The sequence below is a fragment of the Neopsephotus bourkii genome, unplaced genomic scaffold (assembly GCF_033783945.1).
Source record: "Neopsephotus bourkii isolate Nb327-2 ecotype Australia unplaced genomic scaffold, CSIRO-AGI_Nbou_v1 NB_196, whole genome shotgun sequence".
NCBI lineage: Eukaryota > Metazoa > Chordata > Aves > Psittaciformes > Psittacidae > Neopsephotus > Neopsephotus bourkii.
In genome coordinates, this window is record NW_026900709.1 from 11987418 (window position 1) to 12005667 (window position 18250).

Below are 18250 nucleotides of genomic sequence, written 5' to 3' on the forward strand. Positions count from 1 at the left end.
GAAGAGGTTAGAAAGAGCAAAGCTGCTGCAGCAGCAAATACTTTCTTTGAACAGTAAACAGTGCCCCAAAACACCATTCCTGTTTCACAGTGATGCCAGTGAGAAAGGAGGTTCTTACAGTGTCTTAGCTCACTCATGGCAGTGCTGGGGGCAGACATGAATGGGCACTGTCCCCTCCCAGCTGAACAGGAACTGGGTTTGCTTTCTCCAGCATTTCACAGAAATAATCAACCCAGTAACGACCCCTGTGAACCTCAGCCCTGAAAACTGTCGTTCCTGAGAGCGTGGAAGGGTTTCATCTGCTGGCATGGCATCACTGAGATCAGGTGTAGATGAGGAGGCAGTGGCCACTGGCATCCACCTCACTGCAGGCAGGTCTGCAGCACTGGCTGGCCAGGTACCACAGTCATTCCATCCCCCCCCCAGCACACCGAGACAGCAGCGACATCCTCAGTGAGAAGGGGTCAGCCTGCCATCCTGTCTCCCATCTCTGACCATTGCTTCTGCTTTATCTCCCTGGGAAGTGCAGCACAGTACAGGCGTAACATTTCAGCATGTCCTTTGAAATCAGTATGAGGCCAAAGCAACAACCAGAAATGTTGCAAGAGGGATTACAGTCCTGTCCCAATCAGACACTGAGCTGGATGAAATTCCTGGCCAGGCCATAAAAAGCAGCCTCTGCAGCTCTGCTGCCCTGGGATGGATTGGCAATCTACTCATGTCCCACAGGGTTAGGGTGAGGAACAGCCTGGGGTTATGATTTTGGAGCCCCTTGGATTCTCCACTGGGCTGTCACCTTCGCAACAGCCATCCTTCTGTGCAAAGGCTGCATGGGAAAAGGAAAGGCTTGTGTGAGGGGTTGAGCTGGGAGATGGATTATTCATGCACACATCTGTAATTCCTCTCGTTTATTCCCCATACGACAGGCGTTTGTATAGAGCCATATGAGCTGAGCTCCAAATAAAGCCGACTCATTAGCTGGAGTGGCTGAAATAGCTCTGCATCACTCCAAGCATTTATTATAGGTGTTGGCAACTGACTGGATCGATGCCCCTCTCCTCCAGTGCATCTAGTTTGAAGCTGCCTTGACCAGCCTGACAAATCTACCAAAGACCAGTTCCACCAGCCTCCAGTAGACCTGGCCTCCCAAATTGAGTCCCATGTTCTAAATAACCAAACCCCTGACTATGGCACTACTGTTCTAACCATTTATTAACCTGGCAAATCCGCCTAGCCTTTTTAAGGTCCTCCCCTTTGACCCAGGGGATCAATGAAAAAACTGAGCTCCAGAGCCCCTAACCACCACTCCCAGGGCTCCATAGTCTTCTTAATGATTCCCAGGCTACGGCAGTCAATATCGCTAGCACTCACATGGATGACTAGAAGTGGGTAATAGTCCGTGGGACTTACTAGAGCAGGCAGCCTCTCAGCAACATCCCTGATCCGAGCCCCTGGTAGGCAACACTCCTCCCTTGAGAGTGGGTCAGGGTGACAGATAGGTGCCTCTGTGCCCTTCAAAATAGTGTCCCCTACTACTGTGACCCACCACTTTCTCCTGGCAGCACCAGTAGTGATCCTCATTACTGGTGCATCAACCGGTTGCTCACAGGGTGCAGCATGCGTGTCCTCATTAGCACCCTGCAGAACTGCAGAGCGGTTCTGGGTGAGGACAACAGATTTAGGAGGAAACCTTGCTTTTAATTGTCCTCTTCCTCCTTTTTTTGTTGGCATTTTTTGTTGTTAGTTCCCACCTTCCTGCATTAACACCCTTCTCCTTTCCTGTATGTGCTGTGGTGGACGCTTGGGGCCCCTGCACAGATTGGGCCTGGAGCAAGCAGTCCTGCTTCCTCTCAGCTTCCCAGACAGCTCAGCCCCTGCTGCAGGAGGGCCTCCACCGAGTGCAGCCCTGCCCCTTGTGCACTCTCGCCTCAAGAGACCGGTGCAGGCACTTCCTGCACCCCGCACTTCAGTCGTCCCCCCGCTCACCGGCTCTGTCTGGTGCCGAGGCTGCCACCGCCGGGACGGTCAGAGCAGAGCGCCCAGGCCGCGCCCTGGCTCCCTGGGGCGGGTTTTCCCCGCTCAGGGCGGTGCCGTCCCCTGTGAGCTGCAGCAGGGCCCTTCAAGAGCCCTTCAAGAGCCCGTTAAAACTTCCAGCTTCCGTCTAATCTGACCGCAAAACAAGGATCTCACTTCTGAGATGCATATCCAAACCGTAGTAACACAGGCTCGTTTCTAACAAGTTCCTATCGGCTGTTACCCTCCCCCCGTTTTGGTTATGACAATAAATGGTAGGGAAGGATTCCAACCTAGGCAAAATACCAGTCTCCCATGAAGTTGCAATAGAGAAACATCCAGTGGTTGCTTGTCTCCACCCCATTCACTTTCCAGTAAAGCGTCTTACTTTTTTTTTTGCTCTTACCTGTTGTCAGAGGAAAACGTATTTAAATGACAGAGATACAGTTCCTGACACCTGGTATCCGCTGTGTCCTGTTTCCACTGGTTTTCATGGACCTTGTCCTGAATTAATGAAATGGGAATCCCAGTTCACTCTAGTAGGTACTGGGAAACTCACCATGGGGCTCAGCCCTCACTGGGGCTGGTGGGAATCAGAGCAGAGCTGCATGTGCACCCAGGAGCGGCCTTTGTGTGGAGCAGGGAATTTGTGTCCCTCAGAACATCCAGTGCTGTGGTGATGGGCGTAACTGAGGGGTTGACGCACCAGCATCGCTCACCACTGTGTGCCAGCAAGCACTGCGTGGTGTGGATGGCATGTAGCACCTTGTTCAAAGGCACCTCTAATGTACAGTTGCTTGGCTTTCAGTGGGTACCATGTGTTGCTTTGGGTTCAGCTTCCTTTATCTGTTTCTTCTTTTTTTTTTTCTGCTTCTTGTATCTTGGGAAACCCTAAATTATTTTTTTTTCCCCCTACGCTTTTTATTTTTCCCTTTTTAATTGTGTGAAATCAACTTGGAGTGAAAAGGCCACAAAGAAACTTCTTGACGCCGAGTGAGTCTACAGCTGTGTCTTTGTTCTCGGTGGAGCTAAAGACCACATTAATCAGAAACTTCGCTGACCTTGTCTTTACTACCTGAAGACTGAAAGACAAAAGCGACACAGTCTGGCCACATTTAAAAATTCAATTAAAAAATGCCTGCTGCCGGGGGATAAACATTATGGTAGGCCTCAGTCTGGTGAGATATAACTGTGATAAAGGCAATGCCTTTTTCTCCCTCTGTTTTTACTTTTTGTCCCCAAAGAGAATAAAGCCTCGCTTCTGTTTCTCCTTCTGGTTATGACAACTGTGTATGTGACAGAGTGTGCTCAGCGGTGTTGTGTAGCTGGTGTTGGGGCTTTTAGTAAAGAGCAAGGTGAGAAATTCCTGAGAGGGGATGGCAAGCTGGAAGTCCAGAAGAGAAGCTACTGGAGTGGACCGGAATAGAAATAACCCTTTGTTACCATATTTTCAGACTACACTGATCTGATAACATACCACTTCTTCTTATAGCCCTGACAGAAGCAGACTGAACAACGGTGAGGAGACCACACAGAGAGCCTGACTCACCTTCTGGAGACATAAGCAAGGTGAGGGGAGAGGTAGCATTACAACTCCTTCCCTAAGGATGAAATGGAGAGCCTTTCGTTATGGCACCCAGCTGTGCCTTACTGTTTTTTATTATTGATATGTTAAGCAAAACAGTGGATATCCAGTCACCTGAGAATGAGCAGCCAAATGGAGGGAGAAAATCAACTGAAATCCCTTGTCGCTGACTGTGACAGGAGGAGAGGCAGGCATCTCTCCCTTTCTGCTGGCAGGCACTGGGTCACGCTGGCCAGCAAGGAAGGTGATGTCCTGGCTTTGATGCAACAAATTAAATAGGGTGTATCTTCTCTAGGTTGAGCATTCAGTTAAATAAAGGGGCAAATTCCTTCCTTAGAACGTCCTCCGGCCCCGCCAGCCCCCCCGGGGCCTCTCCTTCCCTGGTTTGCTGGCAGTCTGCCTGTTGGACTTCTTTGCATGCTGCACCTTTATCCACCCTCCCTCGCTGACTCTGCTCTCCCCTTCGCCCCTCCTGGGCTCACTTTCATCCTGTGGGGGCATGCCTGGGATGGCCTTGGGCTGGGGAGAGCTGCGGGAGTACCTCCGCTGCTGGGAGGACTGGGGGGTTGCTGTTGAGGAAGTCCTGTAGGCTCTTCCTGGGAGCTGTGGGGGCACCGGGGAGCTGGTCCCACTGCGCCGCCCGTCCGAGGAACTGCGGGAGTTAGCACCGTGCGAGGCGTTTCTGCCTTTGCTGGCAGACCTGTCCCTCTCTGAAGGGGTGTCGGAGGCTGTGCTGGAGGTGCTGCTGCCTTTCGAGTTCAGGTGCAGATTCGAGAGGTTTCTCACCAGACTGTGCGAAAGGGGAGAGGAGTTTCTAGAGTGGCTGATGGACATGAACTGGTAACTGACGGGACCGCGTGTCCTCCTCACGGCAGCAGCATAGGAGTCCTGGCTGCGAAGGTAGGGCAGGTAGTGGGTGACGGTGGTTGGGCTGTGGGGGTGGCCGTGCTGATGAGAAATGGCTTTTGCTATTTGGTGCATCCGTAGCGTCTGCATCCACTGGCTGTCGATGCCTGGAAGGGAAAAGGAAACAGAGTCAGCTTTCTCTGAACATCAATGAACTGCTCTCTGGTTTACCCAAGGTGTGAGGTTAGGTACCAGGGTTTCTTTCAGAAGAACCTCAACATACCTCAAACCACCCTTGCCCTCCCAGCCGTGCAGCAAATGGTCCTAGGTTTCAGTACATTCAATGCTATGGTTGAACATAATGTTAGATTTTTAATGTAGTAAAAGGAGGACAAAGGGTAATGGTTTTAAACTGAAAGAGGGTAGATTTAGGTTAAACATTAGGAAGAACCACTGTGAGGATTGTGAGACACTGGAATAAGTTGTCTAGGGAAGTTGTGGATGCTCCATCCCTGGAAATGTTCAAGGCCAGGTTGGATAGGGATTTGAGCAACCTGTCTCATGGAAGGTGTTCCTGTCCATGGCAGGGAGTTGGAACTAGATGATCTTTAATGTCCCTTCCAAAACAAACCATTCAATGATTCTACAATTCAAAATAACAAGTGCAGCAAGTGATACAAATATTTCTGATGCCAGTGTAGATTATGGAGCTTAGACTAGATGACACTGAACCATCTATTTGGCTGTTCAGGTAGGTTTCCACTCTCAGGTGCCTCCGTGTTTTTAACGCAAGCTGGTTTTATACATTTCCTGTGATGCTCCTGGCAGCCTTGGCAGATTTCTCTGCAGCTTTCATTGCAAAGGAGCCTGAAGATCACCGCAGCAGGCATGGAATGGACATTACAACGTGCCAGCACTGTTGCAGTATCACTATCTGTGTCTCTCACAGCAGTCACAGTCAAGCCATTTGTTACTGAGGACAGATACAGAGGCAGTGAAAACCCTCAATGAAAATCTCCAGTGTGGCAGCCACACTGACCTCCTCTCAGTACTTTCTCTTCAAACTGCTACACAGCACAACAACCAGAGCCTCTTCAGTTGTTACTATTACTACAAACTCAGAAGTCAATCTAGTTTGCGTGCTCCAGACACTGAGTCTGAGCTGCAGCTACGTCACTGTGGCTTCACACAGAAAATCGACTGGCTTCAGCCAGGATAACTTAGACAGTGCTTAACTGTGAGCAACTCAGGGCATTACAGTTCACTCACACCTACTGTCACAGCCTTGGGGTCATAACAAAAGTTGTAGCTCTCAGAGATTACTGGAGTGCTTTTGAAAGTTAGTCCTGTGGTTTGCATGAAAGCCTATAGCAAATTCAATAGTCGTAATTTTCTATTTGAACTTTGAAGACTGCCTGGTTTGCTGCTTTATGGGCAGAGCAGAGACCAGGAATTCCTCTTATCTGAGGCCACAGCTCTGGCCAAAAATCGTGGGGTGCTGCTTAAAAGATTTTGCTCTGGAGATTGCTCCTGTTCAGATGTAAGGGATGGTCTCTTCCATTCCTCCTTTCTCCAGACTTCGCTTCAATCCCAAGAGATTTAAATCACTTCAACTTAATATCAAATATGTCAAAAGGAAACAGTCTTTCCTGTGACACTGCCACACAGGTACCTCCAGCTGCACTGAGAGATTAACCTCCTTTCATGGAAAGATAGATGGGAATTGCCTTCTCTGCTTCTTTACCTCCTTGAAAGTCAAGGTTTCCAAAGAAACATGCATGCTGAAATATACTTGCAAGACACCACCTCCTCTGCCATTCCCCTGTGCCCTCCTACGAAGGCTGTGGGTATAAAACACAGACCTTATAAACCTAGAAGCAACAGGCTCATGACTTGAGTTTGCATCTTTGTTATCAGCTCTCAGGTGGCCACCAGGGCTGATGCTGTACTGAAAGAAGGGCTCCCTTCAGTGCCTTCAAGCTGTTCAGTCCCTGCTCCTCATGGCCAGCCATGGTCTCTAGTCCAGGGACCTCTCAGTGTGTCCTATGGTGCTGCCTCACCTTTCTTGGCCTGGGGGGCATCTTCCTTACACAAATTCTGAGCTACCAGGCGTCTATACTGAACTAGATGCTATATGTGGCAGTCCCCAGAGGTAGTACCTTCACTGCTGATTATTTTAGCCTCTTAGAAAGGTATTACCTGCACCTTTGTGCTTAGATTTGGTGGTGTTTTAAACCTGGGGAAGGTGGTCTGGTAAAGAAGACAGGACAAAAGGTTTGCTAGAGCTGAGGCATAACTCTCACACTGGTGAGTAACACATCTCCTCTGAACTGTGCCTATTTACCTGGGTACTGACAATACATTAGTGCCTTTGTATAATGACTCCTTGTGCTAAAGCTCTCCCACTGCTCATCACAAAAGAATGAAAGCAACTCAGTTTACTGTGGCAGAACCAACCTACAGAGGTACAAGAACACAATTTGGTATGGCTGTATGGCTCATCACCCCGAAACTAGGATAACCTCCATCAACAGGGGTAATCTGCAGAGAAAACGTATGTTTTCAGGACGTGCTCTAGATCCCACCTGCAGGACAAATCACAGTTGTGCTGCAAGTGGATCCCAATTGCTTAGGAGTAAGAGCAGCCATTTTAGATGTGCTGAAAGCACTGGCTCCTGAAATTGTCAAAACAGCTGTGGAAAACTCCATTATTCCCAACAGATAGAGAATAGAGATGTGTGAGATTATCTTCCTTTCCACCAGATGCCTTCCTGACATCCTGGTTGAGGAACACATCTTCACCCCAGGCTTTACATACTTTCTGTGGGTGCTATAATTCCATATAAATCCTTTTGCTATGACTCCAGAAAGCTGAGCACGCTCTTGTCTTGGTGAAGAGGGGTGAATCTGAAGGAGAATGGAAAACTTGCTGGCTGATACCCTGATGTCAGCATCCCCAGGCAGACTTCAGAGAAAAGCAGGCCTGTCATTGTGGAAAAGCTACCACAGACATGTACATATATGGCAACAGAGTGGGGAAGAAGCCTGGACCATAGGCAGAAATGCCTCTCCCAGTGACCCGCTACTGGAGGGGATGGAAAGGTTGATGCAAAGCCAACCTAATGAAGGGACTGAAAAATGTCAGGATTTAAGGCTGCTTACTGTTGTAAGATGTGAAGCATTCGGGGTTTTGGAGCAAAGATATCTGAGCTGTCTGCTGTTGATGTGTAAATGCAACTGATGGCAGTAGATGAAAGATATGTAGCTAACCACTATGGACTGCTTCCGGCATGCTTCCTATAGGAGCATCCATGTCATCCCCCTTAAATCACACTGTGATATGGAATATGTTACTATCCAAAGTTTAGCTTTCAAGCTGAGTCAGGCATGCCACCGTGCTCCTGTACACATCTACGAAGACATCACAGCGATCACCATGCCAGCTGATGCTGCAAGATGTGCACTGTTGTTGGAACAGAACAATGGATTTGACTTTTTGCTCTTCTCCCCATATACACCTTGCTCATGTCAGCAGTGAATTTCATGTGTACTGACTTACTTGAGTCAGATCTGCTCCGTGAATTCCCCTCCGAGTTGGGGAGTGAGGTGTGTATCATGAGCTGTACGGTCTCGACCTCATCCTGCGCTTTCACCTTGCTCCAGCAGATAGGTTGGATGTGCTTGGTGGATTTGGGGGCTCTAACATCACTCTGCTCGGGAAGGACACAACATGCATGAGGACATAATGCACATGAAGACACAACTCACTAAACTATCCCACAAGGGATCTTCCACTAGTGCCTGGGCGGCAACAGCATTTTCCAGATAGAGTCTATTCTGCAAAACCACTTAGCCAGTTCTCGAGTATTTTTAGACTCTAGATAATTTTGGCTGGTATTTTGTGATTATGCTAAAAATGTGGTAGTGAATAACTTTCAATTCATGCACCATGTGGAGGAAAGATCTGAAGGCCTTCCTCTACAAACACAAAAATACATTTTACTGGTTATATTAATGTGAGTGTCATATGGGCAGTGCTTTCTGCTAGAAGAGGTGGAACTAAGTAGGTATTTTTGCAGGGGAACCCTCCACAAAAGCTTAGTGGAGTATCAAGCTCTTCAGTTTGCTGTTAAGGGCCTATGAATCCTGTGAGAAACTTCAGGCTGAAAGAAAACTACTGTTCTTCACTTCTGAGACAGGCAAGTAAGGTCCTGTCTCTCCATCACTGCTTGAACCCTTGCCCAGGACAGAGCTGGAATCTCAATTATTAGCCTTCCTGTGACACACAACATTGGTCTTTATAAATACTTTTGTAAGGAATTGCAAACTGTTTTTACAAAGGCTAATTTCTATCACATAAAATGGTCTTCTGGGTTTTATTTATCTTACTTTACTCATGACTTATTTTGTTTCTTCTCCTGTTGTTTCTCTGCTCTCCCGATCAGCACTTTATTGGAAAGGTAAAAACCAGTCCTTTCCAGTAATGCAAACAACACTGACCATTGCACTTCAAGCAAAAGAGGTTTTTGTCCTTGAGAAGAAGAGCTGTCCCAGGCAGCAGTCTCTGTAAACTTTATTCATCTTTTGCTCTGAACTTTAGTTTTACGATTAATTACAGGCTGCCGAGACATGATTATAGGCTATAGCAAAGCCAGAGGATGCTATTTCCACACCTCCCATGTAGGTTTTGTCTTAGGTAAACAATTTTTTAGTTTGTTTCTTAAAGCTTACCTCGTATGTAACAACACATTCTACAGACTGGTGCTCTTCTATCCCTACAATCCATTTCTCCATTACAAACGGTGGCTGAAAAAAACATGGTGGGAGTTTTAGAAGGTGCTTTTCATCTCCTGACTTGTTTCTGACACATCCCAAAGATATTTTCAACATTTGCCTTTTTTTTCATCCATTTCCTTATGTTAACATCCATACTTTCCTTAAAATCTTACAAGACAAGCAGTATATTTTGGAATTATTTACCTCCTTTTTTTCAAAAGCAAACTGAGAAGAGAATTCTGTAAATAACAGACAGTAGGTAAGACTGCATGGAATGTTTTCGTAAGGGCACAAACCTTTTTCATTTTTGTGCATGTACAGGTTTTATTCTGCTAGACTTACAGAGGCCAGCAAGAACAAGTATCTACAGATCCTTAGAGATATTTCCTCACAGATATAAAAATGTTAAAGTATGTGAAAAGTTAAATGTTATTGTAACTGGTTATTAGTTTATTTAACTTTAATCCCTTTTTTTTTCTTTTAAAGGAAAAATTTAAAATGTCGAAGATGAAAATTAAACAGGAAATAATAATAATGGTAGTAATAGTAGTAATAGTAATAATAGTAGTAATAATAATATCACAAGTGCTGTTCCAAAAGTCACTAACTATAAAAACAGTATTAGCACGAATTCAATACGAAAATCCTTTTTTGACTCTCATACTCTCGAATCACATATTCCTTAACATTCTGACTGTTGATGATCTGATTTTCAGATTTTCTTGTAGGAAAAAATAAACAAAGGTTCCCCCCAAATTTAGCCAAAATATTCGGAGTTAAAAGCATTCAGGAGTTTGGGGGGTTTTGTCAGTGCGCATTAGAGCAGCACTCTAATTGGCAATCAAGCTGTATATTTTTCCATTTAGAAATTTATTTTGTGAGCTATTATCAAGTGGAGCATATTAATAAGAACAAACAATTAAAATAACAGCAAACAGAATGCCCTCTGCATTAACAAAGCCTCTGTTGCTTACGCTAAAAGCAGCCTAAATGGTGGCTGGTAACTATTTGCAGGCAGGTTCTGAAATAAGGTAAAATGCCCAGTGACGCTGAATTGCAGATGTTCAGTGCTGCACTGTCTGCTGAGGGGTTTCGGTTTTTGCAGCCCATCATTGCATGACAGAGGGAGTTTTAGAACGATGTTAAAGTTTTAAACCCATGTTCGCAAAAAAGAAAAGAAAAAAGAAGGAAGGGGGGACACCCAAACCCAGACAAATCACATGAAGTTTCAACCTGGAACATTTAAATCAAGTTTCTTCTCTTGAAAAAGAAAGTAATTTTTTGAACATTCTTTTCTGTAAAAGGGGTAATAAATTCAGAGGATATAACATGGAATTAAAAGAAGAAAATATAAATTAGTTCCTTCTCTTATTTTTCTATTGTTAACATTTATTGTCAGCTTAAAAGAGAACCAAAATACCTAACTCCTATTATGATACAAATCTGTTTAAAATGTGCATTTTATTTAAAAGCTGTCAAGAGACTGAGCTTCCGCAAGCACAAAAGTCGACTGCTGTGGTATTTTAATGTCTTTGTTTGAGATCTGTGAATTTGTGAAAGCTTTAAGGCTGTAAATACCTTTGTCATCTTTAAAATCTCTACATCAGGTAGGTTAGTGTTGAATGTCACATCTTTTATGTAGGTTATTGCAATTTCATCCCCGTCCATCTCCATGTACATTTTCCATTTACAATCCTATGAATAATAAAGAAAGAAAGCTGGATTGTTAGAATACAAATAAAAAACCAGCAAAATGAAACAAAACTGAAAGCCAAAACAACCCAAATCCCAATCTTCATCCTAAAAAACATAATCCTATGGGGAAAAAAATAACCCAGTTAGAGAGATAAGAAACATGTACATATTTTAGGATATGCACATTTTCCTAAATGTGTTGATAGTAAAAAAAGTGTTGATAATAGAAAACTCGTGGGTTCTCTTGTTCGCTCTTCTCTTAGCTCGCACTGGGAGACAGTTGCCATACTGACAGGTCTGGATGTCTTTAGAGGTATGGATCCCCTGAGGGGCCCCAGGAGTTAGGTTCACCTATATGGATGGAGCTCTGCATACCCGGACATTGGTGGGGGCACAGGGGAGTGGTGGGAGCAGTCACTCATGGTCACAGCCAGTGTCAGCAGCCAGACCTAAGGACATCTTCCCAGTGAACCCAGGAACAAATGACCAGAGAGTCAAGGAAACTCTTAAGACAGTTGCTCAAATAATAGGCAAGAGGATGCTCAATTATTTCAGATATTAAGTGCCCAGTGAGCACTGAGCACCCTCAGCTTCTGCTCACCTCCAGCTGCACTATTAATAATAAGCAAGCTCAGTTTAGAAAATAATCATAGTAACTCTTAATAAACCAAAGCAACAAAAAGTATCCTTAAATCATTCCATGAGCTGAACATGGGGCCAACACCCAACACTTTGCACAGGTAAACCTTTGCAGAAGTTGATGGCTATGGCAGCACCCTTCAGGACATCCCTTGCGGGCTCTGACTGCTGGGACTGGGATTCATGCTTGTTGCCAGGGAGGCTCCCAGTGGGGGCAGGAGACAACCCGTCCATGGTGCAAACCAGCCAACATTTGCTGGTGTGTCTGGGGATTAGATACTGTGCAGTGCACTGAGCTCCCCCAGAAATCAGTACCCTGAGGGACAACAGGGCTGCAGTGAAGCAGAGTGTCTCCATCTCCATGCAGGCAGGAGGGGATGTGTCCTTCACAGAGACAGGAGCTCCTCCAGACATGCCAGGGGCTCAGGAGGGTCTGTGCCCACTGTGTACCGCTGGCTGGGCAGGTCAGGTCTCAGTGACTGCAGGAGACAGTCTTCTCCCCTGCTCTGCTCAGAAAATGCAACAACTGTCAATAGGGAGGGATACAGATGGCCACCTATGGCCAAGGGCTTGCGTAAGCAGCTATTTGCACACAGAAATGTACAGCAGCCTAAAAAGTATCCGTTTGCACATGTGATTATCTGCTGGTGTTTGCACGTGCATCTCTCATAAATGTAACGTAGGAGCTCAGCCCTCAGAAGTCTCAAAGCTTTCAATCAGGCATTGAATTGGCAATTCTAAGATAAAAGAAAACTGGAGCATAATCACTTCCGAACAGCGAAAACAGATTATGATTATGAAAGCATTTGGCCCTGTGTGTCCATCTGTCCCCATTGAAAGCTTCCATGTTTTACGAGCCGAGTGGACGTATGAGTTGGGTTTTGCATTGCTCCAGCGTGAGTCTGAGTGATGGGAACTGCGGTCCAGCGGCCAGAGCACCAGACCAAGACTCAGAGGCACTGAGTTCAGTTTCCTGTTGTGCCACTGACTTCTTGTGAAACCTGGTAATGTGCTGCAGTTGCCCTGCGCCTCTGTTCCCTGTATCTGTTTGTGAGAGCCTTTTCTGTGCTCCTTTTTCAGGTTGTGAGCTAACCCAGGGTTACGCTTGACACTCCCCAGGTAGGTACAGCACGATGCACTGGCCCTGACATCATCTGAGAACTGTAACTGAACAGCAACAGCGAAGCAAGCTGTCTTTGACTCCTTCTTGCCTCTCAAACTGTGCTCCTCTCCCACACTGTCCTCGTTGCCAGAATTTTGCAGGACTTCCTAAACTCACACTACTTGGATTCCCCACTTCAGATCGAACCTAAGGTTAGAGACAAGACGCTTGATGACATTTATAAGTTTTATAAAAACACCTGAGCCAAGGAAATAACAAAGCACTGACATAACATACTATCCTTCAGTTAATTCAGCACATATCCTGTCATGAGACCAGTGCCACGCACCCGAGAGCTTGAGCCGCACCTTGTGCCAGTGCTTCTGTGCCTTCACAACAAAGAATTTTGTGCTGTTCACTCATATCTCCATACAGAGTCAATCTGACAAACCTGAGCTCATTTTAATAAACAACATAGATAGAGCGACCATCTCTAAAGAAAAGGCTGGCAAGCTGTGTAAACCCAGGGTCTGGCAGACGGTGGGCACCTGCCAGCGCCCAGCCTCTCTCCGGATGTGCCGTGCATGCAGGAGCCCTCTTCGTGCGGTAACGAATCAGGCTGCCCCACGCAGCTGTGGATGCAGGAGCCCTGCACAAACACCGCCTTCCCCAGCTCCGAACTGCCGCTTCAGAGACAGAAATGCACTCTCCTGTCCTTCAAATCCAGCCCCTAAACCTCCGGTCCTCCTCGGAGTCTTCTCCAGCCTCACCATGCAGACACCAAAAGGGCAAGTTACCACGCTAAACATAACCTGTTTGCTCACTCAAAAACACATCAGGTTTTCGTTTTGTACTATTGTAAAATCATCGGTGGAAAGAGGAAAGAGAGAAAGAGGGAGAGAAAAGAACAGGGAAATAAAGAGGGGACAGAAAGGGAAGGAGAGTCTGGGATAAAGAACACAAAAGACAAAGAGAGAAGGAAGGAAGGAAAAGGAAGAAGATAGCAGCTAGGTGACTTCAGAATCAAGTCACTTGGAAAATATCTGTGATATTACTTATCTAAGATAAAGAGGTGGCTACTTCTCTTACAAACTTGGTAACCATTTTGTTAATCCCACAGCAGGTACTGCAAGACTGGTGTGCTGCAAAGAGACGTATTTTCCTGTTTCCCAGTCGAGTTCTAGGCTCTTATTTAGCAATGAACAGGAGAGAGCTGCTCAGTCACTTAAGCAAAAATTTGGCTAGAATAACCAAGTATACAAATTCCAGTTCTTTGATGAATTAGAGCTGTAAGATTTCCTGAATTGCAACTACATTTAGTGCCAGATGTATGTGGGGAAATAATCTGGAAATGGCTCGTTCAAAATGCCTGGTTGATAAATACACTCACACAAGTCCTTCAAAGAGATTTCCCTGGACATCTTGTAATTCAAGAATTAAACTATCTCTCAGTATTTATCTGCTGGAATTTGATGTAAATCAAGAATTTCAAGGTTTTGTTTCTAAAAAAAAAAGCCTAGTTTCAGACCTGAGAAGCACAACCAGCAAAAGTTTGTGTGAAAACCATTTCCGAATAACCCTTTGACAAAGGCAATAAATCAGCAGCCTCTGCAAATGATTGTAGAACAAAAAAAAGCGCAAATCACACACAGGTATTTGGAACCACTTCTCCTCAGCTTCTGGACAGAAAATAAGAACACTTTAAAAATTAAGCCTCCACCTTACTGTGCTGACAATACTCCTTTAACCCCGTATGCGCTAAGGTCTGCAGCAAAAAACAACAGGGGAATGAAAAAGACCGGGCACAAGCTTTAAACAACAAACATGCCTCCTGCAGCAACAGCATAGAACTCTCACTGGGGAGACCCCTCATTTTTTCCAGGAGGCCCAAATCCAGGATTTGTTTCAAAATCAGTGGTTGCAATAAACTTCTTTTTTTGTTGGTTTGTTTGGTTTTAGGACTGAAGAAAAAAAACCAAAAAGCCACGGCATTGTAGCAGGCAACTGGCTATTAGAAATAAAGTAGGATGTAATGCAAGATGAAACAAATATGAAAAAAGTGTTGGTCATGCTGGTACTAAAAGTAGTAGCATGTTGATGATTTAGGTCCCCAGAAGCTCCTTTACATTCTTAGCTATTATCTATCTCAGCTGCTGAAACCTGCTGTTATAAAGGCATTAGAGTTGAACATCTAGTGACAGCACTTGGGTTATTTATCATTATGTATCACCCTGATACACTATATTTTATTATTCTGGATTTAAAGGAAGATAACACAATTATGGTTAATTTGCTTCTCTTCTTTATATATATAGTGTCATGACCCACCACAGCTTTGTCCCATGAGATATTTTTAACCAAAAAGAAATCCACAAGAAACTCTCCCTAAAAATTCCATTAATAACCTCTTGTAGCGTGTATAGGTTGCAGGGTCTGGAACTAAGAATGTTTTAATCTCTTCAGCAAAACAATGTCTCATAATGATGTACAGGACTATTGCTGCACTGATGAAGAATCATACATAATTCAGCACCTTTCACTTGGCACCACTGTGATATCCTCATTAGCAGTGGCTCACAGTGGCTGTCAGATGGTGTCCATGCGAATGCAGGCATTATATTGTCTTTGAGATGTGCAGCTGCTTCCATGACACTGCCAGTATATAAAAACATGACGCCAGTTTGTTTTATTTAGTGCTAAACCTTCCAGTTTGTAAAAACAAGGCTGACACAGAGCCTGACATGAGGCAGTGAAAATAATTAGCTCTCATTTTCTCAGCCTCCTATTTCCTTCTCCCCGCTGTGTTCTCTTTCCACTAAACCACCACATGTCAGTCGAAATGGGAGGCAATTAGTGGGCTCATTTCAGTCCCCACAACTGTGCTGAAAAGAAAGTATTTATGATGGCACAATGAACAGCTGAAAGATTAAATAACATTTGCCTTTTGAAAAGAAAATGACTTCTAGCTAAATGGGCAATTTTTGATTATTCTCAAACAAGCTTAGAGTAGTTGGTTTTTAAAATACAAGAAAGGAAAATGAGTCATTTTTAGGTGAAAGAATCAAATAAAACTTGACACAGTAATGCAAATAACTGATGTTTTATTGCAAAATATGTAAATGTGTTATACCCTTAACAATGGCTGGTGTCTCAGGTCAGGGCAGGCTGTTGCCAGCCAGACTCCAGCAAGAGAAGGTGGCTCCACCGCCGGTTTTATTTCAGCTGTGCAGGCAGAAAAAAACAGGGGTGGGGGGGGAGGCCTTCGAGAGAGATGGTCTTAAAACACACAGAAACAAAGCAAGTGAAAGATATATTTATGCTATCAGTTGCCTGGGTGCCTCCTCCGAAAGCCAGAGCCCTTACTCCTCCATAAGGTAGCAGCCATCGGCTGGCTGCAGCTTCTCCTGGAGAAGCAGGAGGCCTTTCCAACAGCTATACAGACCACCCGGTGGTACAAAAAATGTCTGTCCCTGTCCCCTGACAGCACCTTTCTTTAACATCCAGTGCTGTGACGATCCGTGCTGTCACAGAGGGCAATGTAATGGTAAGTACTGGGTGCTTCTACATGCTGGGGACTGGTGCCCTGAGAAGAACAGGTTGCAGTGTCCAAGACAGAGAGTCCTGCCATAACAGTGGTCCTGAGCCTTGCCATAGGGTTTACCAAAGCTGCCCTTGCTATGTGATCAGGAGCAGACAGGGATTGCTCTGGTCTCAGGCATCATCATCCACGCAAGCATCCTGCTTGTGACAGTGGGACTGTAAAGATGGAAGCATGGAAAACACAAGACCCTTGCCTAAGGGCTGTGTGAGTGCCCTCCCATACTGTCTGAGCCAGCCCTGACCTCCAGTGGCATTTCCCATGGACCACTCATGGGAACAACATGCGGGAGCCCTGCAGGCACCATGTGCCACCAAGCGACGTGGTCCATGGTGAGGGGCCATGTGGAGGCTACAGCTCACGCACGGGGGCTTGCATGATATCAGCCATGGGAACAAGGGTGGCAGGAGCTTGGGATGGCAGGGACGCTGCACATGTCCTGCGCTTACCAGGGACAAAGGCTCTGCTTCCAGGCTTTTGTCTAGAGAGGACATGCCAAGCCTACAGACCATTGGGAACTGGTCTGTGCTTTTGCAGACATGTCTGTGAACAAGGCTGTATGTGTGAGAGACAACGTGTGGAAGGCAGCAAGTTAATGCAGAGTGGCCAAGGTATAAAAATAAAGCTTGAGATTAAAATTCTAGAAAACCAAGTGAGCACATTAATAGCAGAAAAGACTACATGACTCTTCAGGATTGTGGAACCATTGCTGATGTGAATCCCTGGCTCAGCACTGCCTACACAAGGATTTTAAAAGGTGATGGTTTGAGTTTGACCTCAGCTGCATATGGATGCTACAGATAGAGCAATCCCAGTGGAGGTAACCGAGTTATACCAGCTCCACCTCATGTAAAAACAATACATGGTCCAAAAAAGCCTCTTTGAAAGAAAATAAAAAGAGCTCAGATCACCTGCACTACACTAAAACTTCTAACACCCTACCAGTTCTTAATGGTGCTGGTTTTATTTAAACATGACTGGTTTATTTTACAGGTTAGGTTTTTTGGGGCTTTTTTTTTTCCCGTCACAAAATATTCACCCATTTACTGATTAGTTATTAGAATAGGAGCGAATCTATGAAAACGGCACACAAGCATAGCTGCTCTGATTCTTGCATTAACTATTAGCCTTTAGTAGTGAAAGCATTGTGCTTTGAGATGCAATTAAAGAGAGAGAGGCTTCAGAAGATGAGGTTTTGAGATAAGGTTAAATAACCCTACGTTAGAAAGTCAAGGTATTGCATGTATCATGCAAAGGAAGGGTCAGATAAATCCAATTCCTCTGCCAGGTTTACTTGCTGAAGTGGGATGAAGCACCTACAGAGCATGGGGAGTGTGTACAACTGGAAAACTATGAAACTGGAATCTTCAGTTCTAGACTTCAGCCCTTGCTTTATTTTTTGCCACATTCATAATGCGAGGCGTACCTCACACAGCAAATTAAACTGGTGATGTTACATCGTGTCTGTTTGTCTGAACTATGCGTTAAGAAAGGAAAGAGGGTTTATGAGTGTTGACGTAGTGGAAGGGTGGAGAGGAAGAAGCAGCAGAAATGGTCTCAAAGCACTTGTGAACTGCATACCAGTTACAACTACTATTTCGGTATTGTTTTGTCTGGTGCTGCCACCATTTTGCCAGCCCAGGTTTATCCACATGTGGAGTTGGTCACAACGTCTCTCTAAAGCAGGCTTAATATTATAGCCCCTTTTGCACTACACATTCGAATAACAGAATTAAAATATATCCCAGTTTGGATATTCAAGGCTAGAAAATAGTTCACACAGTTAGCAGGTGGTTTTGAAGGGGCTCTGCTCCTTACCTTGTCAAATGGAAGGAGAGTTAACTGGGGGGAAATAAGGCAAAATGGTGAGCCAACTTCAAGGCTTTGTGTTCGGATATAGGTCAGATTGTGCCACACGTGGTAAAAAATTGAGAACATTCAAAGGCAAGGTGAAATCTGCCCTTTTGAGGACCAAAACTAAAGAATGCATCAACAG

At 45.2% G+C, this 18250-nt stretch overlaps 1 protein-coding gene and 1 long non-coding RNA gene across 2 annotated transcripts in view; one reads left to right on the forward strand and one right to left on the reverse strand.

Annotated features, from left to right (window-relative positions):
- The first annotated feature begins 2420 nt into the window (after positions 1-2420).
- LOC133226607 (uncharacterized) lies at positions 2421-3293 on the forward strand. The gene is made up of 2 exons (XR_009729583.1): positions 2421-2552; positions 2974-3293. It is a non-coding gene; the product is annotated as an uncharacterized LOC133226607 (long non-coding RNA).
- Positions 3294-3635: 342 nt separating this feature from the next.
- MAP3K20 (mitogen-activated protein kinase kinase kinase 20) overlaps positions 3636-18250 on the reverse strand; it is a 91307-nt gene continuing 76692 nt past the window's right edge. The window contains exons 17-20 of the mRNA XM_061380295.1: positions 10799-10915; positions 9176-9250; positions 8004-8154; positions 3636-4611 (exon numbers count right to left, since the gene is read on the reverse strand). Coding sequence (XP_061236279.1) covers positions 3932-4611; positions 8004-8154; positions 9176-9250; positions 10799-10915 — 1023 coding nt within the window. The 3' untranslated portion in view covers positions 3636-3931. The remainder of the gene's footprint in view (positions 4612-8003; positions 8155-9175; positions 9251-10798; positions 10916-18250) is intronic.